The sequence below is a fragment of the Thrips palmi genome, unplaced genomic scaffold (genome assembly GCF_012932325.1).
Source record: "Thrips palmi isolate BJ-2018 unplaced genomic scaffold, TpBJ-2018v1 HiC_scaffold_1, whole genome shotgun sequence".
Classification (NCBI taxonomy): domain Eukaryota; kingdom Metazoa; phylum Arthropoda; class Insecta; order Thysanoptera; family Thripidae; genus Thrips; species Thrips palmi.
This window is the reverse complement of record NW_023144620.1, coordinates 8,204,568-8,230,257: the sequence shown is the minus strand read 5'-3', so window position 1 is coordinate 8,230,257 and position 25,690 is coordinate 8,204,568. Positions and strand designations below refer to the sequence as shown.

At 59.1% G+C, this 25,690-nt stretch overlaps 5 protein-coding genes across 5 annotated transcripts; 3 read left to right on the top strand and 2 right to left on the bottom strand.

Moving 5' to 3' along the window:
* Positions 1 to 5,256: 5,256 nt before the first annotated feature.
* Positions 5,257 to 7,538, top strand: LOC117651561. Its single transcript, XM_034396109.1, has 2 exons — positions 5,257 to 5,311; positions 5,817 to 7,538. The coding sequence occupies exons 1-2, from the start codon at positions 5,297 to 5,299 to the stop codon at positions 7,227 to 7,229; spliced, it is 1,428 nt and encodes a 475-aa protein (XP_034252000.1). The 5' UTR covers positions 5,257 to 5,296; the 3' UTR covers positions 7,230 to 7,538.
* Positions 7,539 to 8,886: 1,348 nt separating this feature from the next.
* Positions 8,887 to 10,779, bottom strand: LOC117654125 (zinc finger protein 512B-like). Its single transcript, XM_034400361.1, has 2 exons — positions 10,717 to 10,779; positions 8,887 to 9,913 (listed from the first exon to the last, which is right to left on the bottom strand). The coding sequence occupies exons 1-2, from the start codon at positions 10,729 to 10,731 to the stop codon at positions 9,035 to 9,037; spliced, it is 894 nt and encodes a 297-aa protein (XP_034256252.1). The 5' UTR covers positions 10,732 to 10,779; the 3' UTR covers positions 8,887 to 9,034.
* A 4,634-nt stretch (positions 10,780 to 15,413) lies between these two features.
* On the top strand, positions 15,414 to 16,396 carry LOC117643630 (larval cuticle protein F1-like; the record flags this gene model as incomplete). Its single annotated transcript, XM_034382625.1, has 1 exon — positions 15,414 to 16,396. A coding segment is annotated over one exon (705 nt), but the record flags the coding sequence as incomplete, so codon positions are not given.
* Positions 16,397 to 16,877: 481 nt separating this feature from the next.
* LOC117643621 (tetra-peptide repeat homeobox protein 1-like) lies at positions 16,878 to 18,467 on the bottom strand. The gene is made up of 3 exons (XM_034382613.1): positions 18,456 to 18,467; positions 17,133 to 17,831; positions 16,878 to 17,036 (listed from the first exon to the last, which is right to left on the bottom strand). Exons 1-3 carry the CDS (start codon positions 18,465 to 18,467, stop codon positions 16,878 to 16,880), a joined length of 870 nt encoding a protein of 289 aa, XP_034238504.1.
* A 4,566-nt stretch (positions 18,468 to 23,033) lies between these two features.
* Positions 23,034 to 23,995, top strand: LOC117643614 (proline-rich protein 4-like; the record flags this gene model as incomplete). Its single annotated transcript, XM_034382600.1, has 3 exons — positions 23,034 to 23,177; positions 23,251 to 23,735; positions 23,897 to 23,995. Coding segments are annotated over 2 exons (624 nt in total), but the record flags the coding sequence as incomplete, so codon positions are not given.
* Between the last annotated feature and the right edge of the window lie 1,695 nt (positions 23,996 to 25,690).

The following is a 25,690-nucleotide window of genomic DNA, read 5'->3' as shown; positions in this document are numbered from 1 at the left end:
CGCGTCGAGGCCGGGGCTGCCGGGGTGCTGCGCCGGGGCGACGGGCAGCCCAACGCACCGCGGTGGCCGAGGGCTTGCCTACCTCAGGGCGGTGTGCGGGTCGCCGCGGGGTTCATGCCAAGCAGCGGTGCTTCGGTGGCTGAGCGCACAGGCAACTAATGGCTCGGCACTCGAGGGTCGTGTGTCCGACCAGCCGCACCGAACCCTCTGAGGTAAGGCCTCCCTCTTATTAGACTTTTAATGAACTTAGATTTCACGTCACTTCGGGTGGGCCGCTTCATATACGTTCTTCAAACCTGCTGAACTGCGCGCCAACGAGGACCGTCACAATACAATTCGATCCTCCTCCTCCTGGAATGTTTCGTACGTTAAAATTTTCAAAGTATCGTGAGCCATCGGAAAGATGCGACGTTTTTATTTCTAGACCTTACCTAACAGTCGCTTGGGTGCACTTGCCCCGCCTTCTGAAGGTGTAACGCTACCCTAGGGACTGTTTACGGGGGATCGTTAGTTCCCAGTGTAACCTTACCCCAGCCCCCTGTCCCGGCCCTGGTGAACATGTACCGAGGGTAGGTGGGCAAAGTTTGCACGCCGACACCGGCAGCTCATCGTGCTATCTCGGTCCCCGGCCACCGACAAAATTGTCGAAGTTGGCTCGGGGCGCGGCGCGCTAGCCCCTGTCCGCGGTCCGCAATGCTGCTCCAAAAAGACACCCGGACACTGACCTCTGCCGCTGTGAGAAGCAGTGAATGCGGCTTAAGAAAAAGAAGGAGGATTTTCAGCCATTACACTGTATAATGAAGCGCCGACTCAATGCCGGTCTCTGGGCCGAGTGCTGAGTAGGTTCAGCGGGGGAAAAGGGGTGACTGCCCTCTCCGCCTCAACAGGTCCATTCTCCTCTCGAGCCTTAGCAAATTATTCGATGGCTGAGAGCTCATTCGGAAATGTTTTGAAACTGCCGACTGAATTGCTGCTACGGTTTTAGGATCAGAAAAATAGGCTTATCTCAGACAAACACGGGAAGTGTAACTGGATTGCCTACCCTACCAGGCAGTTCGCAGGCGTCGGACCTACGACGGCAATACACGGGGCACATAGCCTACTCACCGAATGGCGCTAGCGAATTCACGCAAGAACGCACACCCTTCGATGGGGCAGCAGGGCCGAAGCGTAGCAGCTGCTCCCGGGTGGTGCTTCCAACGCTCGGTCTCTCTCGCACTCACAGCAAGGCCGAAAGAGCGAATCATTGGAAGCGTCCCGCGGAGCCGGCAGGGGGTGGGGCAGGGGGTGGGGCAAGAAGCACTTGGGTTCGGCCAGTAACCGAAGACAGCCACATGTTCGGGTCTCGGCTCGCTAACCTGCGTAGACATGCGTAGCCACCGCTCGATTCACGTGTTTGGATCCGTTCGAATCAGAGGAGGGCGTGGGCGCGGCGTGAGCGCGTGGACGTGTAGGCCCAGCATCGGGCCTTTTCTAATGCCTCACGCGATATGGCACCCTTGGCTTTGGCCTCAGTCTGTTAACGCAACAGAGGTTATGGAGCGGGCAGCGGCGCGCGGCGGCTGGTAGGATGCGGTCGGCACCGATGGGTAACATGGTAAATTTGTTAGCCGGTTAGGATTACGTCGTATTGGTACCACCCAATATCCGGTTACCAAAATCTAGGCCGCTAACGCGTTCACCGCACAGACCTTTATTGGGAGCCAGCAGCCCAGCCCGGTCCGGCCTGGTCAAAGGATGGAGAATCGACACGCACCGTGTGGTTCCTCCATGGCTCCTCTGCCTGCCGCCTGCTGCCGGCGGTCGCATGGCTTGGCACGCAATGTACTTTGAGCAGACTAATAACAAATTGAAGGCCTGTGGTCTGGAACAATAAGTTTCGTTCAGTCACGGCCGTGACCCCATTCCGGAATGGGGCTAAAAGTTTCAAAAAAAAGTGTTGCGTCAAAAATTTGTTTCGCCATCAAGGAAGTCTGAAAGGCAGGGATGCGGGTAAAAAGGATTTGCTCGCCCCACCACCGCACGTCCAGTGTCGTGCCGCTAAGGCAACGGGTGGAAACCCCGCGGACGAAAACGACATTCCGGACCTATCCGTCTATGCCCTCGCCCTCGCCTCTACGTGTCCTAGGAGTGAGAGCGTGGCGTGTGTGTTGGTGCGTGCGTGTGAGCCTTGATGTAACCGGCGCGACCCATTACACGCCGTCTTTCTAGAGCACGGCGATACACACATCGAAGTTCGTCCGGCGTCCTGGGGAAAGAGGGGAGGGGGTCCGAAACGCCCCGCCCCGCCACCTGTCCAGGACGGCGGCGTCTCGCCTTGCGTCCCGCGCGGACGTCCAGCCCGTCTAGCCCGCGCGGACCGCAAACCTGTCTCTACCGGCGCACCGCCTCCTCGCATGTTTCCCGCCGAGACGGTTATCGGAAGAGCCTCGGTCGCCAATTCGGACAGCATCCGGCACTCTGCGACTGTCCACGTGCCTCGTCATTTCGTTACGTTGGAGCGATCCATTTATTCATGTTGGAGGCCTAAGGAGGCTGATTACGTGCAAGGCTTTTGGCACCCTATCTCTCTCGCACTCGAAGGGCGTCGTCCAGGGCTGCGAGAAGAAGAAAGAGACACGAAGATAAAGAGAGCGACGGAAGCACTGTTTGGTGGCGATACGCCTCTCGGCTACACTGTAGTGACACCGCAGTCCTCCGGGGTCCTCCCAGTAACAAGGCCGGCCCTACGCCCTTTCCACCCGCTGACCTGGCCCTTGTCTCTCCCTTTTTACTCGCGGGGCCCTCTGCCCTCCCCCGCACTCGATTTGAGTCTCCAGGGTTACTGCCCGCCTCGCCCTTGGTCCTTGGCGCTGACTCACCTGGCGCCGGATTGCGAAGGCACAAGCTGTATGTACCACGACACCCATGTACTTTGTGGAGTTGGTCAGGCAGGGAAACGTTTTTATGTCCTTTGCGCAATGCGCGCCTTTTTCTCATTACCGGTGTTACGGAGGTAAATATAATACAAGGTTAGGGCCGGATGAGAATACACTGGTCGGCATAGGCCGGCCCAGTCCGGCACAGCCCGGCACAGTCCCATGGGCTCTTGTGCCCTGGGGGCGTGTCGTCGTTACCTCTCGTGCTGCCCTGGTTTGGATTCGGGCGAGGGCCGCCTGGGCCCCGCCGCCCGGGTCCTGCCTTGCCCTGCCCGGCCCTGCTGCCTGGGGCCGGACACCTTCCGCAGGGCGATTCGCTACCTCCGTCTCCCTCACTGCCGTGCGGGTCGCCCCGCGAGTGCGAGAGAGAAAGAGAGAACCGGGCGTCCGGCGAGGATGCATTATTCCACCTGCATCGGCCGGCATCGGCGGGCTCCGGCCCGGCCGGCTGCTGGATTTACCGCGTGGAGGCGGCCGGGCATTTGTTGGGGCAGCGTCTCTCTGCCTCGCTCGCTCATTGTCTCCCGAGCACGTCCCTGCAATGCGTTACCCCTCTCTCGCTTTTTTTGGAATCCCTCGACTTGTTTCCTTGCTTGTTTAATTCGGCGTGGGGACCCAGGAGGGGGCTGACGCTCGCTTATGCCATTCGACGAGCGCGCGTGGATTAGCCACAACAAAGCCGCGGATCGCTCGCGTGAATAACTTTCCGCGGCTATCTCTCTCTCTCTCGCACCGCTCCGTGCAAGCCTGCGAGTGCGAGAGAGCCGGCGACCCAGGCCCCGTTGGGGCTCGCACAGAGTCTTCGCTCGCCTTGTTTGTCGCAAAGAAGAGGAATGTGTTGGAGCACGTCGCGCTGACGCAGGCCGCCGGCCGCACAGGTCCCGGGAGCGATTTCGGAGGGGGAGGGGGGGCACGTTCACGTAATAGTGTCTGGGTTGCAGCTCGATCGCGTTCCTTAAACGAAGGCATGGTCAAGTCGACCGGACTGGACTTGGTCCTGCGCTGCCCGGCGCTGCCCCCTGTCCTGGCCGACGCCTCCCCCCCCTCCCCCCCGGACCATGTGCCCCGCCTCCCGACCCCCTCCTTGCCGGAATGCTGCAGGTAGGCAGACAGGCCGACTGATACTCATTCCACTTTTCCTCTCATTGGCCGGCTTTTGCCCCTTTCCTCGCTCTTCATCATTCGATCCATCACTCTTTCTTGCGTTTCATGAACGGGAAGGGAAAAAAAACAACGACAAAAACATGAAAATATGATGACGCGCAGGAAAATGATAGCCGCAGGTGCGGTACGTGCGGACAAAGAAGTCCACCGGGGAGGGCGTGAGTGAGACGGAAATGTTGTTCGCGGGGAAAGTGTAATGACCGTATCCGTCGTGTAAACAGCGCCACGAATCGATGCAAAGAATGACGACCGCTCGCGCACTTTATCCTGCAGTCACAACGGCTTTGCCAGTGTTCACTGTCGTTGTGTCAAGACGGTCAAATGCCCCAGGTCCGCCGATGAAAATGAACTCCGTCATCATTGTGTCACTCAGTGGTATTTTTGATTGTGGGCTTTACCGTTCCTAGCTCAACAAATTTTACTTGCCCCTCAGACCTGAGCACCATGTCTCCAACCCGGGGGCACAGTTCTGCCCGAGAGCAAAAGGCGTATCTTCTGCCCGAGTATGGTCAATTGCGGCAAGTCACATTTTAAATTACTTCCCTCGAACCGAGGTGAGGCTTTTGAAGTGTCGGGAGGTTATTTCCATCAACAAATGCCCATGCTTTTCAGTACGGACTGCAGGACTTTGTTCCAGTCAACAGCGAAGACGGGTCCAACCCAGCGCCTTTTCAGCCTCTTGCGCGCGGAGTGTTGCCAGTTGCATGCTACTGACGACCGATACTAGGTACGCCCGGAATGGAGGTGGATGGATACCCCTCGGCCCCATCTGCACGCTGCGACCTGTGACTTTCCAGTGCAGGTCCAGCTTGGTCCGGCAGGGCCGGCCGAGGGTGTGGCAGTGACACGGCGCGGCCGGCGCGGAGTGACCTGAACTGGAGCAGCTGGGCCGGCCGGGCCCGTCCCGGCCGGCCGAGTGGGGGGCTCTGGACCGGCGTAACTGCGCGACCCGGCCGGGGCACATACGTGGCCTTTGCGGGCCGCTTGCGAAAACGTATGAAGAGCAGGAAAGTAGTTCCGGCGGGGCGGGGGCTGAAGCCCGGCTGGGGCGGGGCGGGGCGGGGCAGGGCAGGGCGGGCTGCGACGGGGCGGCGCGGGGCGACAACGTGGACCACCGTGTGCAGGGCTTCCGGTCCGTATATAAGCGCAGACCGGCGTCCGGACCGCATCAGTTCGCCAGTCTCGGCAGCAGCGGCCAGTGGATACACGCAGTCATGAGGAGATTCGTGGTACGTGGATACAGTGCGGATAGGAAGTGCGCCCGGGATACAGTGCATCGGCAGTGAAGTGCAGTGAAAGTGTGCAGTGCAGTGGACAAGGCGTGCTCTCTGTGCTCATTAGTCGGCCAATTAAGTGGCGCCAAGGAAACGTGCGCGGTGACGCGGTGGCGCGCGGGGAGAATGTCGAGTTTGATGTGGAACAGTCGGCCGAACTTGTCCTGTCCTCTTCTCGTTTAATTTGGGTGGGAATACGTGTACTCATGAAGTGCAAATTGTGTTGTAATCAAAACAATTATTGTTACGTAATAACTTGAACGATGTTTTCATCTAAAGATGCTTTATTTGTAAAGTTGTCTATAAGTCACTTAGTGGACAACACTTGAATGTGATTCACTCTGGCGCGGGCACACGTTCCGCCAAACTTAATTTAATTTTGTAATAATTTATTTGCTTTGATTGCTTTGTAATGATTGAACTTCTCCGGACTTACCCCAACACTTGTGGCTTGTTTCAGGTGTGTTGCCTACTCCTGGCGGTCGCGGGTCACGCCCTGGCCGGAGACCAGCCCCAGCACGAACAACAACAAGACCAGCAGCAGGACATCAAGAACAACAACAAGGAGAAGCGTGGAGCACTCGGAGCCCCCGCCGTCGTCGAGCAGCACGCCGAGCAGGTCGTGGAGACCGTCGAGCAGCACGCCGTCGCCCCCGCAGTCCCCGCCGCAGCCTACGGCGTCCCCCACGGCTACGCTAGCCACGGCTACGCTGGCCACGGCTACGCCGCCCCCGCCCTGGGCTACGCTGCTCACGGCATCGCTGCGCACGGCATTGCCGCCCCCGCCTACGCCTACGCCCAGGGTGCCTACGCCCAGGGTGCCTACGCTCACGGCGCCCCCATCGCCGCCTACGGGGGCCACATCGGCTACGGCGGGCAGCTCGGCTACGCCGCCCACGGCCTGGTGCAGCAGCAGAACACCGTGAGCCACGTGGACCAGCACGTCGCCATCCCCGTGCCGCAGGCTGTTCCCTTCACCGTCGACCGCCACATCCCCGTGCCCGTGCCCCACGCCGTGCCCGTGGACCGCCCTCGCGCCGTGCCCGTGCCCGTGCCCCAGCCCTACGCCGTGCCCGTGCCCCGCCCCGTGCCCGTTGACGTCCCTCGCGCCGTCCCCGTCCCCCACCCCGTGCCTGTGCCCGTCAGGGTGGCCCACCCCGTCCCCTACAAGGTGCCCCACCCCGTGCCCGTCCAGATCAACCAGGCCGTCCCCGTGCCCGTGCCCCAGGCCGTGCCCGTGCACGTCCACCAGCACACCGTCGCCACTCCCATCCACGGCTACGCTGCGCACGGCTACGCCGGACACGGGTACGCCGGCCACGGCTACGGCGGCGCCCTCCTGGGCTACGGTGGTCTGAACCACGACCTCGGCCTGTCCCACGGCCTTGGCTTGTCTCACGGCCACGGCATTGAGATCGCCAAGTACGCGTCCCACGGCCCCGAGCTGTCCGACATCGCCATCAGCAAGTACGCCAGCTACAAGGGCCTGGACCACGACGACCACAGCTACTCCAAGTACTCCAGCTACAAGTCCCTCGGCGACGACAGCTACAACAAGTACTCCAGCTACAAGTCCCTGGGCGACGACAGCTACAACAAGTTCTCCAGCTACAAGGGCTCCGATGACTACAGCAGCAGCAGCTACAGCAAGTACCCCAGCAAGGGCTACAGCAGCAAGCCCTACTCATCCGACGAGGGCTACAGCTACCCCAAGCCCAGCGACGACGAGCTGCCCCTGAGCGGAGACTCGTACTCCTCCTACTCCTCCGGCCCCTCCGACAGCTACGGGCCCCCCGCCCTGGACAGCTACTCGCACACCAGCTCGGGTTCCTCCGGCTGGAAGCCGATCCGATCCCACAAGGGGAAGTACTGAGCAACAATGCTGGGCTCGCCCGAGGCGACCCTCCTCCTGACTGATGTGCCAACGCGGGTAAACTGGTCGATGAAGTAGACAAACGCCAAATCATCCCTCATTGTAGTATAGTATCATGTCTCATTTCACACCGCCATTGTGTTGTTTTCTTTTAACTTTTTTTTATTGTTATTATTTTGCGGTGTTGTCAAGCCATCCTCATCATTGACGCTCATGTAACTAGTCTTTGTATTGTTATGTTGTTGTTTTTGTTGTGTGCCTTGACTGTTGATAGTGAACTGTGTAATAAAGTGTAAAAAGCTTTCATAATCTGCGAGTGATTTTTTTCTGCCATAGAAAACGCCCACATAAAAATGAACGAACGAAAAACAAAATAGAAACATGCAAAACAAAACATTCAACTCCAAAGTAATGCGCGAATGTTCATGAATGTATTGAGATCTCTACCCATTCGGTGACCGGCTCGCCCAAATCCTGTACAAAGAAGGTTCTGGGGTCAAATATTAGACTCAACTTCGTCCGAAACCTTTTGGTCTGTTACAGTACCCATTTGAGCCATAGCTCACCCTCTTATTTAAAATTGATAGCGAATCGTCGACTCCGAAATTGGGCAGTGGTTGAATTACTCTTACTCTAACAGACGCCCGGAAGAAGGCATAAAGCGAAGCACCACCGATGGGCAATTATTCGACACAGTCCGAAAATCCAAACAATCTGTGCACAGATGTGAGGAACTCTTATGGTTGCATGCAACATGCTTTGGCTACGGCTCGCCCTATATCCACTAATCTATTCAACATCTGACCTCATATATCTCATCAGTGTCAGTGCTGACTTACGTGGACGCACAGGGACTAAGTGCCTCAGATAAAATGGGCATATTTTAAACAGGTAGAAGGTAAAAACGAGTGGCCACAGGAACGCATTACGCAAAAACGGATTTAAATTGTGTGTGTCACTCGACTCGGTCGAACCAGAACCGTCGGTACAATTACTGCTCCGCAGAATCCCAGCCGTTCCCACGCGGGCCGCGGCGGGCCGCCTAAACCGGCAGCCGACACGATCACATCAGCTGACGTATTACGTGGCCACTGTAACGACTGCCCCGCCGTGCCGCCGCCAAGGGACCGAACGGGACCGAAGGGGACCAAAGGGAGGCGGCCTTATTATACGCCGGGCAAACGAGGCGAGGGAGACAATCACTGGACTCGCCTTTTCTCTCTTTCGTGAGGCCGGACCGGTTTTTCGCCCAGGAAGGAGGATATAGGATCTGCTCCAGTTATGACGTAACGCGCCGACGGTGTCTTAAGCACCAATGGCAATGTTTCGAAACCCGGTCCAGCGATCGCGTTTTCTTTTCGGAATTCACACTCTCGCGACTTTCCAGTGCGGCCGACCGGGCTCTCGTCGTAAATGGCGACTCGCTGAGTGCCCGCGCTCGTGGTCGCGCTGGCGCCGCACTGGTAAGTAAAAGTGTCTCTGGGCAGTCTTGAGGAATCCCGTCATTTTTAGTTAAGACGATTCAATTTTGGTTCTTATTTATGTTCAGCGAAAATCTTGGAATATTTGCTTGTGTTGTCAGAACTTTTCCGTCTTAATTTTTGTTTTTTGTGTCATTGAGGGGTGGTGCGCAGGGTAAAGAAATGGAAGCGCTGGATTAAAAATTATAGAAACGTTTCTATTAACGAAGTAACAACCATTACAATGAGACTAGTTGCACAATGTCGTGATGACGATGAGGATGAAGTAACAAATGAATGACGATCAGTCTTGGGGATGCGCGGTGGCGCTGCCTCGCTGGCTGTTTACCAGGAGGTCTTGATGCTCTGGGCGGCGTACGACACGGAGGAGGGCGCGGCCTGGGCGGCGTGCGCCGAGTAGTCGTGGTGGGGGGCGGCGGCGGCGGCGGCGTTGAGGCTGTAGGTGGGGGCGGCGGCGGCGGAGGTGGCGTATGACAGCTGAGGGGCGGGCAGGTTGTAGGCGATCTGCTTGACGGGCTCAACGGGCACGGGGTAGGCCTGGGGCACGGGCACGGGGTAGGCCTGGTTGACGGTGTAGGGCACAGGCTGGGCCACCTTGTAGGGCACGGGCTGGGCCACCTTGTAGGGCACGGCGTAGGGCTGGGGGTAGGGCACGGCGCGGGGCACGTCGACGGGGACGGCGCGGGGCACGCTCACGGGCACGGGCACGGGCTGGGGCACGGGCACGGCGCGGGGCTGGTCCACGGGCACGGCGTGGGGCACGGGCACGGGGACGTGGCGGTCCACGGGCACGGCGTAGGGCTGGGGCACGCTGATGGGCACGGCCTGGTCGACGGTGCTGACGGTGTGCTGGCCGGCGTGGGCGATGGGAGCGCTGTAGCCAAGACCGGCGGAGTAGCCGTGGCCGAGACCAGCGTATCCAAGGTTAGAGTAGCCCAGGTTGGAGTAGCCCAGGTTGGAATAGCCCAGGTTGGAGTAGCCCAGGTTGGAGTAGCCGAGGTTGCCGGCGTAACCAGCGGGAGCCAGGTAGCCACTGGAGAGGCCGCTGTAGCCGCCGAAGCCGCTGTAGCCCGAGATACCGCCGAGGGACGCCGTCGCGAGGGCCGGGGACGCCGCCAGGCCGCGCTTCTCCTGCTTCTTGGCCTCCTCCAGCTTGTCGCCGCACAGGGCCGGCGCGGCCGCGGCCACCAGCAGACAGCACACCTGCGGACACACGGACACGTGACTAATCGAAGCAAGGCGAGGCAACGCAAGGACCGGTCGGCCGATCGGCGAATCGCTTTGCAGGACCACCGCGCCACACCAGTGGCCAGCGGACTGACTCCGAGATAGTCGTCTTCGTCGCTCTGTCTCTCTCGCGCCTTTACGGCGCGCTCCACGAGTGCGAGAGGGACAGAGCGACGGAAAGACTGTCGGAGTGAGTCTGGTGCGCGGACGTGCGTGGAAAGAAAGCAGAGCGGCGGCACAGCTGTGCGGACACGTGGGGCGCGGTGGGGCGCGTCGCGGTCGCCTGGCAACGGCCGCGCCGGACAACGCGCAACGTCCAGCACTGCCCAGCACGCCCAGCACCAACAGTGATGTCTCTCTCCTATTCGACCTATTCGAACTGGAGTGAGCCTCATTAAACGAATTCATTATCAGGGAGTGCCCCTTTGAGCGTCCCCGCGCCGTACCCGTGCAAACGGCGCACCGCTGTGTCCCGGACCAACTAAAGAAACCCCCCCCCCTTTTCCCTTGCCGCCTGAAACGCGCGGGACGGCGACATGGGGAGGCTGAGCTCTCATTAGCAAATGCTGGCCCCACAAAGAAGGCGGTGAAGACGAAGCCCGCGGCTGAACAAACAGCGCCGCCGTGCCGCTAAGTCGATCGAATTAAATTTCGGTTGAGGGCTGCTTTCCAAGAAGCTGGAAGTGGCTCTTTGAAGGCGGAAGGCGAAATGGAGCCCCTGCGCGGCGGCCTGCGAGGCGGCCTGCGCTTCGTGTGTGCGTCCTTTGCGTCCTACTTACCACGAATCCCCTCATTCTGGCTTGGGGTTGGGCTGAAGGACCAACGAAGGATGAATGCAGACGACTGATGCCGCTTCACCGGGCGCCCCCGGCTTATATACGGGGCCCGGGCCGGGCCGGGTCCGGCTCGCGAAAAAGTGACCAGAAAGCAGGTCCGGTGGAGTAGAAGGGGCGGTAGGGTGCGGCACGCCGGACGCCCGCCCCGCCCCGCCCCGCCCCGCCCCTGCAGGCGGTCGACATATTCGGCCAGGGGAGGGGTCTACTCTACTTCCTTCACCTCTCTCTGTTGCTCCCCTCCACACGCACACACTGCCCCGAATTTGACTCCTTTCTTTTCCCTTGCATAATGCGAGGGAGCGAAGGGAAGGGAGGCCGTGACAGGCGATCGCGACACCGATACAAGAGGGCGGTGCGTGGCGTGCATGCCGCGGGCCTGTTCCGTTTCGTACTTCGCAAACAGCCACTGCATGCCCTGCCGAGGGCCTTGCAGGGCCTTGCAGGGCCTTGCAGGGGCAGGAGGCACCTGCCCGCGGTCCCACGGCTGCGTTTTGCCCGCCATCATTCCCGCTCGTGACGAAAATGGGACTCTTCGGGGAAATCGAAGTGAAACAGTCGCTTGGTCGAGGACGGGGCCGCGCGCCTCCCAGCCGTGTAGCATTGTCTGGTTTCTCAGGTGGCAGCGCGGCCGAGGGTGGGCCCACCCCCGCCCAGATCAGTGCCTGGTCCTGGGGCCACGGATCGCTGCACTCTGCGACGCGAAAGCTTTCCGACTCGACCGACGTCGACACTGCACTGGGAGGAGACGGAAAACCAGGGTCCACATCGTTTGTACGACCTCTTTTTGTCCGACCAATGCACAGTGGGGTGACCACGCACGACCACTCACGTTGACCTCATCTTTGTGGAGTTTGAAAGGTCTGATTTTCAGTGCGGGTACGCGCCAGTGGTGGGCCTGATCGTGAGCGAGCAAAACGGTCATGATCGCGTGATTTCTCATCCCGACGCATATCGCGGTTCCTCTGCCTCGTGAAGAAGTTATTTCGCAGAAACTTCCCCCGCCCGTTCTTCATGCAGCAAGGAGCGGCAACAGTGCCACCCGGGTGGCAGGTCTCGGCCGACTGTACAATGTCGAATGCGACGCGAAAACCTTCGCCCCGCTGTGCTGCGCTGTGCTGCGCTGTGCTTTCGACGTGCTTCGCTGCGACTCACTCTGACTGTATAATGTACGGAAATGCGCCGTCCGTTGAAATGGGCTGCAGAAGCCCCTCCGGGATCGGCAGCCAAAGTGAGGGGCGCCTGGGGGACGCGGCGGCCTCTCTCCTGCAGCCTGCAAACCCTGCAAACTGAGCTTGTTTGTCATTTTTCACCTTCTACCTCTCGTTTTGTGCTTTTTCGCGGATCCGGGGATAAGACAAAAGAAGAGAGACAGCTGCGCGCTGACTGTGCCACGCTGTGAGCCCGGAGAGAGAGAGAGAGAGAGAGAGAGAGAGAGAGAGAGAGAGAGAGAGAGAGAGAGAGAGAGAGAGAGAGAGAGAGAGAGAGAGAGAGAGAGAGAGAGAGAGACGGAGCGACAGAGAGACAAATCGGAGCGTGGGATCAGGAGGCAGCCAGTAGAAAGTTTTATTATTCCAGCTGGAGCGGCCGGCGGGTACCGGTCGATGAAGTCATCTTGCAGGCCACCGGGACAGCAGTGCGGCGCGCCGTGCGTTGGGGCCGCACCCGCCCCGCCACGCCACGCCCCGCCCCACGCAAGGTAAAGGTCGGACACTGACCCCGCCGGGACGGGCGTGGACCACGTCGTGGTTCGGCCCGCGAGACGCTGGAGCCTCTTCTCTTCCTCGAGGTCATGGTCGACGCACGCCCCTCCACAGTGGACCAGAAGACCGGCGCCAGCGGCTGAAAAAACGCCAGGCGTGTTTTGAGCTTCAGAGTCGCTCGAACCAGACGTGTGACCCCACCAATGGATTGCTCTCCAAACGAGGAATCCATTGGTGGGGTCACACGGTCGGTTCGAGTCCCATTTAGCGACTCTGAGCTCAAAACGCGTCCGGGATTTTCACCGCCTCCCCGGTCTTCTGGCTCTGGCTCACTGAGCTCTCTACTTCTTCACCGTCATCCTTCACCCTTCGACCATCGTTTCAAACGGAATGTACTTCTCTAATTTCTTAACACAGTGATAGAAAAAGAATCATCTCACTCAGTTTTCTTTTTAGGCACGAAGTAGCCTTATAGTATACCCAGGATTCAGCCGGCCCGAGATTCAATTTGTATGGCCCTTTATGCATTTCGGAAATTTTCTATACGATTTTAATGAGACTTTGCAGACTTGTAGAACTTTGAACGCTGATTCTCATGCTGAAATCTGGTTAAAAAGTTGGTGGCCAATTTTGAGAAATTTGCTGTCAAAATCGCCGTTTCCATGGCAAAACTCGACTCGTCAAAGGAAAAAAAAGGGAGTGGGGGGAGCCGAGCCGGGGCGGACCAATAGCCGAGCTTCTTTTTGGGTCTGTACAGCTTACTCCAAAAGCTGAAATCAGCACGTTCGAAATGAAAAATTTCTTTGACTGCAGGTAGACAAGATGCAACAATAGAATTGGTGTCGGTTCGAACGCAGTTTTTCGGGTAGAACTATCCAATAATACTTCTTGATTGGAGTGTTTTTGGACATGCGCAGTAGGTTTGCAACCTGTTAACAGTTTAACCAACTGTAGCATTTAAAACCTGTATTAATTATGCTCTGTTTCTTGTTTTTTCTTTGTTTCCTGCTTATGAAAATTCATATAAAACAAACTTTCAATTTTTGTGTAATGACTTTCTAAAAAAATATTCACAGAAAATTAGCAAAACAAAAGTTCTTTTTTTCTGGCATACAGTTTCTCAAATATTCCTTTTTTTTGGTCAATAAAACAATTTTGTTGTTGTTGTGATTTAGTTAGCACTAGGACCACTTCGCTCCACCTCGCGACTTGCTGTGCTCATGTTCCTCGAACAAGACTCACCCGCGTTTCGAAACCATCCCTCCCGAGTTTATGAAGTTTGTCAAACCAACCGTCGTGGTGTTGATACGTTGTAAGGGAGAACTATTACACAGAATTGAAGAAAACATGACTAGAGAACCATAGCCTTTTGAAACAAGCCAAACAATTCAACGTCAGCAACAATGGATGGGCAGTTTTAATGCGCGACTGCTGGTGCTTTCAGCTTCGCGATTTTCGCAAGGGCGCAGACGCCGAGAAACTAGTTGCCAACCCGTGAAAATTAATTTACTGCCTTCTTTCTGCCAAGAACATTTTAATAATGATGGACTTTAAAGATGTTCCATTGTCAGAACACTGTGGAATACATTAGCATTGGAATTTTTTTGAATTTACCAGCATTTTGATTTTTATTTTGTCAAGTTAATATTTCGACGGGTGGCACATCGACCACATTGGTACCACTGCCATTGGTAGTCCCCTGAGCCACAACTTCACAACACCACTTCTTTTCTTTCTCCACACTCTTACACAATAATCAAATTGACTTCGTGACTCCTAGGATTTCTTGAAATCGTATTTTTTAGCAGTGAAAAACTCAGGCAGGGCGCTGTAGGTGTCCTGCTGGTCCCGGGACTTGCAGTGGCCTGCTTGTTCCGCTAACGTGTATAGTGTAACACGGGCCGCGACAAAACGCGACGCGTCCTCCGGGTGCCGTCTAAGCGGAAGCAAAGTGTCCGCGTGGGAGACGCGGCAAAGATTGGGCGTCGGGAAGAGGGGGGAGGGGTGACGGTGACACCCTTTGAAACTGGGCCGCTTCCTTCGTGTTTTCGGCGCGCTGGCTCCTACACTGCGGGGCGCGCCGGGTCGGCGAGTCCTGGGCGAGGAAGGCGAGGCGACGCCAGGGCCGCGCATCGTCGCACCAAATAATTTCGCAGTGGGACGGCTGGCAACCCTAGACAGCACCCCGCGACGGCTGGCAACCCTAGACAGTGGCCTGTGACGGGCTTCCACGCGACGCGCGCGTCAAGGATGCCCCTGACTGTCCGGACTGCCGGGTGCACGCTGCTAGCCGAGCCGGCAGACCGATCCCCCGTCTCTCTCGTACCTAAACGGAACGCCCTCTGAGTGCGAGAAGGACAGAGCGACGGATGTTGCAGGTTGTCGTGATTGGGATGCCAGCGTCGTCACCGGAAAGAGGTGTGGGAAGCACGCGGCCCCACCGGCCGGTCTCACCCTCACGGCATCGCGACACCGCGACCACCGCGACGTCGCGGCAGCTGCAACTTACTGCTCGTCGAGGTCGTGCTCCGGGGGCACCGACGACCACCGATATGGCCGTATATAAGAGCACCGGTCATTGCTGCCCGCAGTCTCAGTGTGTCGTACTCGTGTCAGCATGAAGGTGTACGCGGTGAGTAGCCGACCCGGTGGAATAATGCGGTGGAGCAGAAAAAGCGGCGATGGCATGAAGGATGTGGCCTTCCAAGAGCAGCGCGCGGATACCTACTAACTGACTGATGTGTTTTTGCGCAGGTACTCGTTTCCCTGTGCGTGGCAACTGCACTGTCCGCGGATGTCCCCGCCGTGAAGGAGAAGCGTGGCCTGGACCACGGCCTCGGCTACGGCCTCGGCGGCGGCTCCATCGGGCTGGCTTCTTCGGGATACGGCCTCGGCGGCGGCTCCATCGGGCTGGCCTCTTCGGGCTACGGCCTCGGCGGCGGCTCCATCGGCCTGGCGTCTCCTAGCCTCGGCGTCGTCGCGGCCGCCCCCGTGGCCGTGCAGCAGGTGCAGCAGGCCGTGCCGCACACCGTCAGCACCGTGATCCGGCGCGTGCCGGTGTCCGTCCCGCAGCCCTACCCCGTGGTCATCAACCGCGCCGTGCCCGTGGCCGTGCCCCAGCCCTACCCCGTGGCCGTGCCCCGCGCGGTGCCCGTCGCCGTGCCCCAGGCCGTTCGCGTGGACGTCCCCCGCGCCGTGCCCGTGGCCGTCCCGCGCGCCGTGCCCGTGTCCGTGCCTCAGCCCGTGTACGTCAGGGTGCCCCAGCCCGTGCAGGTGAGCGTGCCTCAGCCCTACCCCGTGTCCGTGCCGCAGCCCTACCCCGTCGCCGTGCCGCAACCCCTGGCCGCCGTTCGCCATGTCCCCACCGTCGCCGTCGCGCAGCCCGCCGTCGCCGTCGCGCAGCCCACCGTCGCCGTCAGCAGCTCCAGCATCGGCCTGGGCTCTGGCCTCGATGTCGGTTCCTACGACCTCGGCTCCGGCATTTCCATTGGCTCCTCTGGCCTCGGACTTCACTCCGGCCTCGGCTCCAGCATCGCTATTGGATCGTCCGGGCTCGGCGGCTACGGCCTCGGCGACAGCGGCCTCCTCGTCGGCGGCCACGGAGTCTCCCTCGGGGCGAGCAAGGTGCTGTCCTACGGCCACTAAGTTGCTGCAGGGAAGAGATGAAGTTTTCTAGTCTTTCAACAAGTCGGGCTCACGTCATCATGCCCTCCGCTGATTTGTCACCAGTTCACGCCAGTTCGATGGCCGATCCTCTCTTCACCCGGACAGCGCGTATGTACCAAAGAATTTGGTCTCATCGCTGTGATTCACGTCACTTTTAAAGAAGAAACACGATGAAAGAATCAAACATTGTAATGTGATCTTCCCGTAAGAACGTTCATAAAGGGATTGTATGTAAATAAATGGTGACGTTAAAAATCTTTCTGGCTCTGTTGTTTTCAGTTTCCGTGTCTCGCAAACGCTGACACATTCTCGAGTACCCTCGGCACCACAGCCGCGCAGTCACACCGTTACTAGCAAGTAGAAAGTGTTGCCTGGCTCACAGGCGCTTGGGGGGCCGAACCAGTGCTTCGAACCCATAGAGCCTCTAGGGCTCCAGAGGCAGTGAGGTCAACAATGCACAGCACCCACGTTCATCCATGACGCTAACACGCAAATCGACCTTTCCATGGTTGATCTATTCATTCTTCGATTTCACATCACCGATAAAATGGCTATAATGATGTACATTAATTTCAGGTAAAATCAGTGCAGATGGCGGGGCACTGCTGTTGTATTTCCCAAAAATAATGTTAATGAACACATCGATTTTTTTCCTAGTTTTATTTCAAAAATGTGTAAGGGCAGGGTCTCACTCAGTGACTAGAAGGAGTTCGGGGCTCGCATGGTGGGTGGAAGCGCCTAGTGGTGCTCGATGTAGTTGGAGCTGTGGCTGCTGGCGTAGCCTGAGCCGTACGCCGTGCGGACGCCCCCCAGGACTGCGCCGTGCGAGAGGAGGGCCCCGTGGCCGATGACGCTGCCGTGCCCGAGGAGGCCGCCATGGCCGATGACGCCCACGCCGCCCAGGAGGCCCCCGTGGCCGATGACGGAGGGGGACAGCGCTGAGATGGCGGCGGGCTGCACGGCGACGGCGTGCTGCTGCGCGACCAGGACGGGCCTCTGCACGGCCACGGCCACGGGGTGGGGCACGGGCACGGCCACGGGCTGCTGCACCTCGTAGGGCACGTGGTGCGCCACGGGGACGGGGACCTGCTGCGCCACGGGCACCGCGACGGGCCTGGGCACGGGGACGGGCACGGCGCGCGGGACGTCCACCGGGACAGGCCTGGGCACCTCCACGGGGACAGGCTGCGGCACGGGGACGGGCACCGCGCGCGGGACGTCCACGGGCACGGGCTGCGGGACGCTGACCGGCACCGGGCGGTTCACGGTCACGGCGTAGGGCTGCGCGACGGCGTACGGTACCACTTGGTTCACGGTGGACACGGTGCGGGTGGGTGCCGCCAAGGCCCCGGACACCAGGCCGCCTGAGAGCAGGCCGATACCGCCAGAGCCGAGGCCAGCGCTGGATATGAGGCCTCCGTCGAGGCCGGTACTGGATAGGAGGCCTCCGGAGACGAGTCCCCCTGCGAGACTACCGCTGAGGCCGTAGCCCGAAGACAGCAGCGCGCCGTGGCCGAGGCCCGACGACAGCACCGCCCCATGTCCGAGGCCCGAAGAGAGGACGGCGCCGGACCCGAGGCCGATCCCGGACCCGAGGCCGGCTGCCGGCAGTCCCCGCTTCGCCTTGGACCCGGCGTCGGCGACCACCTCCCCCACGCCAAGTAGGGCGAGGAGCACGCATCCGAGCACAACCTGGAACACACCGTTTTTCAGATCACTTTTGCAGGCAGGCGCTGGCGGAGACGGCGGCGGTCTGTGGCCCCTTTCCTTTCGCCTCGCTTTGCCGGCTTTGCCCTCGTCGAGGGCATAACTCCGGAGGGGAGGCCGCGTCCCTATCACATCCTGCCGTGCCTGCCGTGCTTGCCGTGCTCCGGGAATGCCATCTGTGGCGGTGACAGCAAGCATGGGCCGGGCCGCGGCCGGGCCGGCGGCATGGACCGCTCGCGTAAACCTGACGTAATTCGTTAGCGGCCGACCGGCGTGCGCAGCGCGTAGCAGTGCTACTCTTCTCCCGAAGCCGCGAAGCCGCGCGACACATCAAACCGGGAATCCGGAGCGTTGCGCAGCGCGGCAGAGCCGAGGGCAGAGCGGCCTTGCGCGCAGCTACCGCAGCATCGCCATTACTTTCAGCATCATTATTTCCTCTACTTTGTCACCAGCAGCCCAATCGGCGTCGCGGCTGGATTAGAAATAGAGCGATCAAAGCGTTGTGCGGTCATTATTTTCGCGTTAATTGTTAAGCGACTAGTACGTGCTTCTTTTTTTGTAATTATCGTTGGCTCGTCACAGGACTAGTGCGAACCACACGAGACTTGCCTGATGTGTCATGGTGTCGGCTCAAGGACTCGCTGGCAGCGCGGATGGCTCTGCGAAGGACACGCCGTCGACGCGGCTTTTATACGACGCCACCCCATCCCGCCCCGAGCCCCACCAGCCCCACCGGCCCCACCACAACCGATTCCACCCTCGTGGAAGGCGCCCCACATCGGGGACTAGTTCTCGGCTTGGCTCCAACCAAACGAAACGAAAAAAAAGAGAAGCAAGCTCAACTGAAATCGAGTAGGAAGCTGAAGCAATTGAATCGGGCAACGACGCCGGGTCGCACTTCGTGACCATTGGCGGATCGTGAAGCAACAAGCGCGACTCCACCGAAAACGAAAAAAAAAGCTGGAGAGCGAACTGGATTATATTTCGCATACACTGTCACGTCTCCATTTCATTTTTATCTTGAAAATGTAAAATGGTCGGTCCGATTGACCTAAAACGGAAGATGATTCGCGATGATTCCTTTCTGCTCCCTCTGCTCTCTCCCTCTGGCTCGTTGGCTCGGACACGTCGCTTGAGTTTTTCCGCTCAAGCGAAAATATTGATAGAGGAAGGAGGATTGAAGACAAACAAAGCCACTGCGGTCGGGAAGGGCGGCGCGGTGGGAGGGACTGAGTGCGGAAACGGGACGCGAAGGACGAGTCCAGGGGTTGCAGTCGGTATGAGCCTCACGCACCGACTCGACATTGCCACGACCCAATTACTGTGCCGCGGCCTCGCAGCAGAAAAAGGCGTGGGCGACGGGAGGGGAGGGGGAAGCCGGACGGAAGGCGATGGCAGTGGACAGGAAACACATTGATCTGGCGACAGAACACCAGCCTGACTCCCTTGCAGTTATACCTCGGTGAAAAAAAAAATATCCAGTGCTAGCATGATCAGAACTGTGTGCTGTGCGTCCCGACCTCGGTCCCGACGAATTGTTTCGGGTCTCAATTTCCGGAACATGGTGGTGGACGTGATGAGCCTGAGGCAAAGAATGACAATCCCTCGCGGCATTCCATCATCGCACTCTTTTTTCGCCAGTGAGGCTCGCTCCGCCGATATTATTAATACAATCCATTAATCTCATCGAAACACGATAGGTGGCATTCCAGCCCTCCAGTATCGCTGCACCGCCTCGTTATCGGTTTGGCGCCTCGGCCCGTATCTCCGTCTCTCTCGCACCCGGCCGAAGTGCGCCGTGAGTGCGAGAGAGACACGAGAGTGACGTTCAGTCTGCGTGGCGCCCGGCCAAGGCGGCCGGGGGGGGGGGAGGGGTCACGTTAATGGCGGGCTGTACTGGCCTACCCTCGGCGGCCTAGCAGTGCGCTGCCGGTGCTGGCCCACCTCGGCGCCATCCGGTCCTCTCACTTTCCATCTCCGTCCAACGCACGGCGGGGTGCGGCGCAGCCGAGGACCGTTTTAACTACTTCCCGCGCGCGCACCGGCTCTGGGTCAGTGGTCAGTATCAGACCCTGGCAGAACGCCCCAGCGACGGAATTTCCCATACAAGTCCAGGGCGATGGAAAATCCCACCGTGAAATAATTGTCCACCCCTGGATTTTTCGACGACCTAGAACGGTCGCGGAAAGTTGGATCCAAGAGCGCCATGATTGGCGTCGTTTCTTTTCTCTCTGAATTCGCCGAACGTGTCTTCCACGAGTTTCCCGTGCGGCCAACTCTGTTTCCGTACCGTTCCGGTATTCAGTCATTTAAACACAGCAGCTCGTAAAATAAAGTAACTCTTCGTTTGATTTGAATTTTTCATTTTTCAGCGTGATCAGAGACGTCCGAGACCTGGCTGCTGAGTGGGTTCCCGCCAAGGACGGGTTTTAAGGAAGGGTCTAAAGAACCAATGCCCCTTTCCTCTGGATCCATCACTGTACGCAAAAGCTAGTTTTCCCCCTTGGCCTCCCACTCAGATGGCTCTGGACAGGCCACTGTTTTCCCCGGCCCGTCGTCATCGCTGGCAGTGTAGCGACGTCTTCCCCGGCCCGGTCCACGCCCCGCGGTGCGACTCCAAGGGACGCGGCGGCCCGACGCGCCGCCACTGTAGGTGAGGTTGCGCTCGCAGCTCGTGCGTTGCTGCACTGGGAGCGGCGGCGGCATGGCGGCGGGCGGCCCGGCCGGTCGCCAGTGAGGCCACAGTGGCCTCTTTGTCGTCCCGGTCTCTCCGCAGTGCAGTGCAGCGGCCGGCCGGGCTTGCCAGCCACGCCAGACTCGGCGGCTGCGCAGCCAGCGACACAATCTGCTCCTTGTATGACGGCCTGCCTCTGGCTGCCTCTGGCCGCCGTTGCGTGCCGATCATGCGTAATGTCGCATGTGTCAGGCGCGGCGTGCCACTCGCCCCGATGCGTTTGGTGTCAGCCAATCGGCTCGTTTTAATTCTGACAACGAGCCAATCGCAAGCAAGGTCGCCCGCGTGAGTGTGCGTGTGTGAGTGTAGGTGTGTGTAGGTGTGTGTGTGTGTGTGTGTGTGTGTGTGTGTGTGTGTGTGTGTGTGTCACAGCCCCCTCTTTCCCCTCACGGCTCTCCTCATCTCGAGACTCTCGTTAGGGGCGCTCTCCGCGAAGCGAGTCACACACTGACACACACCAACACACACACACACACAACACACACACACACACACACACACAGCTTGAATCAATTATTGGTTGAGGTTGCTGAAAGAAGGAGAACAATGCAGACGGTCCGAGCGAGATGACGTGGCCGTTAACAAGTTCAAAAGTTGCAAATGCTTTCTAGGCGCTCGGCGCTGGAGGGGGTAGCGGTGGGGATGGGTGGTATATACCGCCAGCAATGGTGTCCAACTGTTCAGTTGTCCGGGGTAAGCGGTCTCCATAACCAGCAACAAAATGAGACTACTGGTGAGTTTTCAACCGTGAAATCGGTTTGAATTTTCGAGTGTCGTCGTTTGGGTGCAAGTAGGAGGTGCAAGGTGAAGTGCGCGAAGGTCAAGGTCAACCGGTTGCACTGAAAAGGATTGCAGGACGGAGACGAAAATGATTTGAAGTGACGCAAACTTTACCGTCTCGTCGGGCGGGAGTTTCAACTTAACCTCTCTTGTGCTGCTCTTTTAAGCCGGAGCCTCGCGGAGCCTAGTCAGCTGGGCAAGCCAGGGCAGGGCAGGGCGTAACGGGCTCGTCCAGCCAGAGAGCCTGAAAGTGAATCTCTTTTCGCGAAACTTGTTATGCAGCGAGCTGCAGCGGGTTGCAGCGGGCTGCACCGGGCGGCTCTGGAGAAAGGCTTACTCCAGTCCGCTCCAGCGCCTCCAGATGGCCTCCGGGGAGCAGCGCGTCCACCTTCTGCTCGGCCACCTCGTCCTCGCCGTGGTCGACCCGCCGCTCGGCGGCGAAAGCCTGCGGCTCGACCACTCGCCAATACAACGCGCGCGGCATTTCTGCCATACAAAGATGGCTTTACCAAAATTTCATTCAGTTAGAAGGGTCCTTCAAAAAAGGTTTTTTTGGCATCGGATTTCCCAGTGCGTTCGCGGAGAAAAAACTTTCTGGCTGTGAATATGAGTGTGATGTTTCCATCTGTACACATGTGTAGCCGCAGCCCTTGGGGCAGCCCTTGGCGTATGGGGGGGGGGGGGGTAGTATTTACTCCACTCATTACATTATACCGGCCTCATTGCTTGCCCAGACTACCCAGCATGCCCCGGGGACTGCTCTCTGTCTCACTCGCACCCTTACGGTGCACGCCGTGAGGGCAAGGGCAGCCATCGTGCAGCCCCGCCGAGTGTCCGGAGTGCCCTCATGCTCTCCGCTCGTCCGCCGCGTCCGTTCGACCCGTTGCAAAATAATTGACTCTTCGCCTTGCCCGGCTCGGGTTCCCTGTTCCCTGCCAGCAGCCCTGCAGGCTGATTCCGAGGGTCGTTCTCGTCCCTCCGTCTCTCTCTCTCTCACATTCATGGCGCGTTCCGTACAGGTGGGAGAGAGACAGAAGGACGAAAACGACTCTCGGAATGAGTCTGGAGCGTCCGCTCGCAATCATCATCGGCCTGCACTCCGGCCGTCATTAGAAGGACCGCCGAAACCACCCCGACACACCACTTTGTTCTGGGCTTACGTGCGACGGTGTGTGAGTGTGTGAGGCAGGTGTGTGTGTGTGTGTGTGTGTGACCTGGGGCGTTACGAAAAGCATGTTTCGAGCGGAGAATGCCCGTAACGAGACATGTTACGCAAGGCGACGCAAGACGACGCCGGGCGGCGAGGCGCAGGCTGCTGCTGCGGGTTCGGGGCGGTCCTGGTCCCGGTCCTGCCGCCCGTCCTGCTCGCCAACTGGGCAGGAACAAAAATCAGGTCTCGGTAGAGCGCCTAGCCCTTAATGGCAATGGTAATGGGCGGTAGGCAAAACGCGCATCTGTGGCTGGCGGGTTGCCTACCCGGGGTTCCGCAGGCGCTAGAGCCATTCGAGGTTGTTTTGCAGGTGGTGATGCTGCTGGTGGTGGCGGCCACGGCCTCGGCCGACGACAAACCCAAGAAGACTGAGAAGCGGGGCCTGTCCGGCATCGGCACGTACGGCGCCCTGGGGGGCCTCGGCGTCGGCTCGGCCCTCGCCCTGCCCGCCGTCGGCCACGACATCGGCCACGACATCGGCCCCATCGGGCTGGGCGGCCACGGCCTCGGCGACGTCGCCCTCGCCGGACACGGCGCGCCTCTCATTGCCGGCCACGGCCTCGGCCACCCCATCACCACCTCCATCCACACTGTCATCACCAAACAGGCACTGTGACTCAAGGTTAACTCAAAATAACATACCAGTATTTTTTTTCAATGCTTAACTATTTTTGTGACAGGTGGCCGTGCCCGTGCCGCACCCCGTGCCCGTGCCCGTCATCAAGCACACGCCCGTGCCCGTGCCCGCACCCTACCCGGTGCCGGTGGACAGGCCGTACGCCGTGCCCGTGCCCAAGCCCTACCCCGTGCACGTGGACCGACCCTACGCCGTGCCCGTGGACAAGCCCTACCCCGTGGCGGTGCCCCACCCCGTCCCCGTTCACGTCCCGCACCCCGTGCCCGTGCCCGTCTCGCACCCGGTGCCCGTGCCGGTGGCCAGGCCCGTCCCGGTGCCGTACCACGTCCCCTACGTCGCCAAGGAGGTCCACGTGCCCTACGTCGCCAAGACCGTCGTCCCCGTCTCGGCCCACTACGGCCACGGCCTGGGCTACGGCCTGGGCTACGGCCATGGCGGCACGGACCTCACCGTCGCCGGGCTCAGCGGGCTAGGAGGCCTAGGTTCATACGGCCTCGGCGGCCACGGCAGCATCGAGCACTAGAATAGGTACGGACTGTGTGCCCTCCGCGCAAACATTGTCTCGCCCACAGACCCGGGGCGGCACACCGCCTGCAGTCAATTTATCCGGGCGGGCCCGCCCCGTGCCACCAGCAACCACCACTCAAAACGGAATTCGTGACGCACTCATTGCCTTTGTTTGTGTGCAGGTCATAAGTCGCCCCCGTCATCATCCACCCCCCAGCTCACCGCACCAGCCACACGGTACAAAAAATGTTCCTCTTCAGAATACACACATCCCAAAGCCTCGCCGTCGTTTTATTTTCCACACAAGAGTACCGAAGTAATCCCGCCGCTCTGATCGGAAGCAGCCCTGCCAAGGCTTACTCACGCCTCGCTCGAACAAAGTTGTGAAATAGCAGCTGCCTCATAACTTTAGAAGTGGGTGCGGCCTCTGCCGCCTCGCGGGCGGAGGATGAGCTTTTGTCACGTCACCTGTCACACCGTCAAGTCCTGCCCGGAGCGCGCTGGAAAGCCGCCTCCAAGTCCCAGCAACGCCAGACCCTGCTCACATAGTGCCAGTGCGTGCCTAGCGTTGGCCGCAGCGCACAGAGGTCCCGATACTGGCGAAGGCCTTTTTTGCCCCTGGATTCCAGCGCTGTGTATTCACAAAGCGACTACTGATGAGCCAGTTTGTCCCCGTCCCGACCGCGCGGCGCAAAGTGGGTCGATCGAAGTGTTTCGTTTCAAACAAGAGTCAGCGACCCCGCGGAGCCTCGGCAACCGAGCGCCCTGTAACGCAGGTCAACGCACACACACACTCACGCACAAACTCACACACATTGGCATCTATGTATACACACGTGTACATTTGCGCCGATGGAAAATCGAATTCTCCGCGTATTTACGTTTGAGAGCGACGAGTGGTGGCGTGGCTGCCCACCCCCTGCGATCCACGCGCGTTCGCAAGCGAAACGTCGCTCCAGGATGAGAAATTAATTATGAGATGTTGGCCGTCGTCACCAAAGTAAACCCGCACGCCCGGCGCGGCGGCTCGGCTCACAGGAATGAGGAAGAGACTTGCATTCAGGGAATGTTGGCGGAGCAATACGGTGTCGGCTCTTCTTGGCCCCCGGCTGTGTTCACCAACGACTGTCAACCCAGAGCGGCTTGCACGTTTGTTGGGCCACTCCATATCCGCCCTATGCCCTGGCTGGGGAGGGGGAGGGGGCCTTCGGGGCGCCGAACACAGCGGGCCGGCCGGGGCGACCCCGCGGCAGGCAGGCATGGCCGGGCACAGCCAGGCATAGCGCACACAGTCGATCCACCCGGCCGGCAGTATCCAGGCGGCCGTCACAGCAAAGGCAGCGGACTCAACGCGCTGAGCGTGGCGAGCCGCGGCAAGCCGGCACCCATCGGTATACCGGCGCATTTCTTGCAGTGAGGTTGGCTTTTCAGGGAGAGAATACCGCTTCTCGTGCTTTTTCGTTGTTTCAGTTTCAGGGCTCGTTGCTTTCATTTTAAGTTTTGGAAGGCACATTGCGGCAACTCGAGGGAACTGCAGGGAGTGACACTGCACAGCTGCCCTAGAAATTTACACTGACACGCGTGACACCTACCTTGATTCAAAGAGAGCACAGGTTGGTCATTGACTACCTCACACAGGTATTCTTTTAAAAACACGACAGCACCTCACTGTTGGAAAACGGTGCTGTTCCTCGTCAGTAATACTTTATTAATGACTGTAATTTTTCATTAATGAAGTATTTCTCATTCATTTATAGTCTTTCTCATCCATTAATGAAGTATTGACGAGGGACAGCACCGTTCTCCTCCTTTATTTCCTGTTTTATCGCTCGGAAATATCGAATGGGTCCCCGCCGGCCGGCCGGCCGGTAATCCACGTGTCGTGCGGGTAGCGTGTTGGGACTCGTGATGAATAAGTCCGGAGTTGATGAATGTGATGAGGCTGGCGACGAGGACAGGCCGTTGTAACGACACGC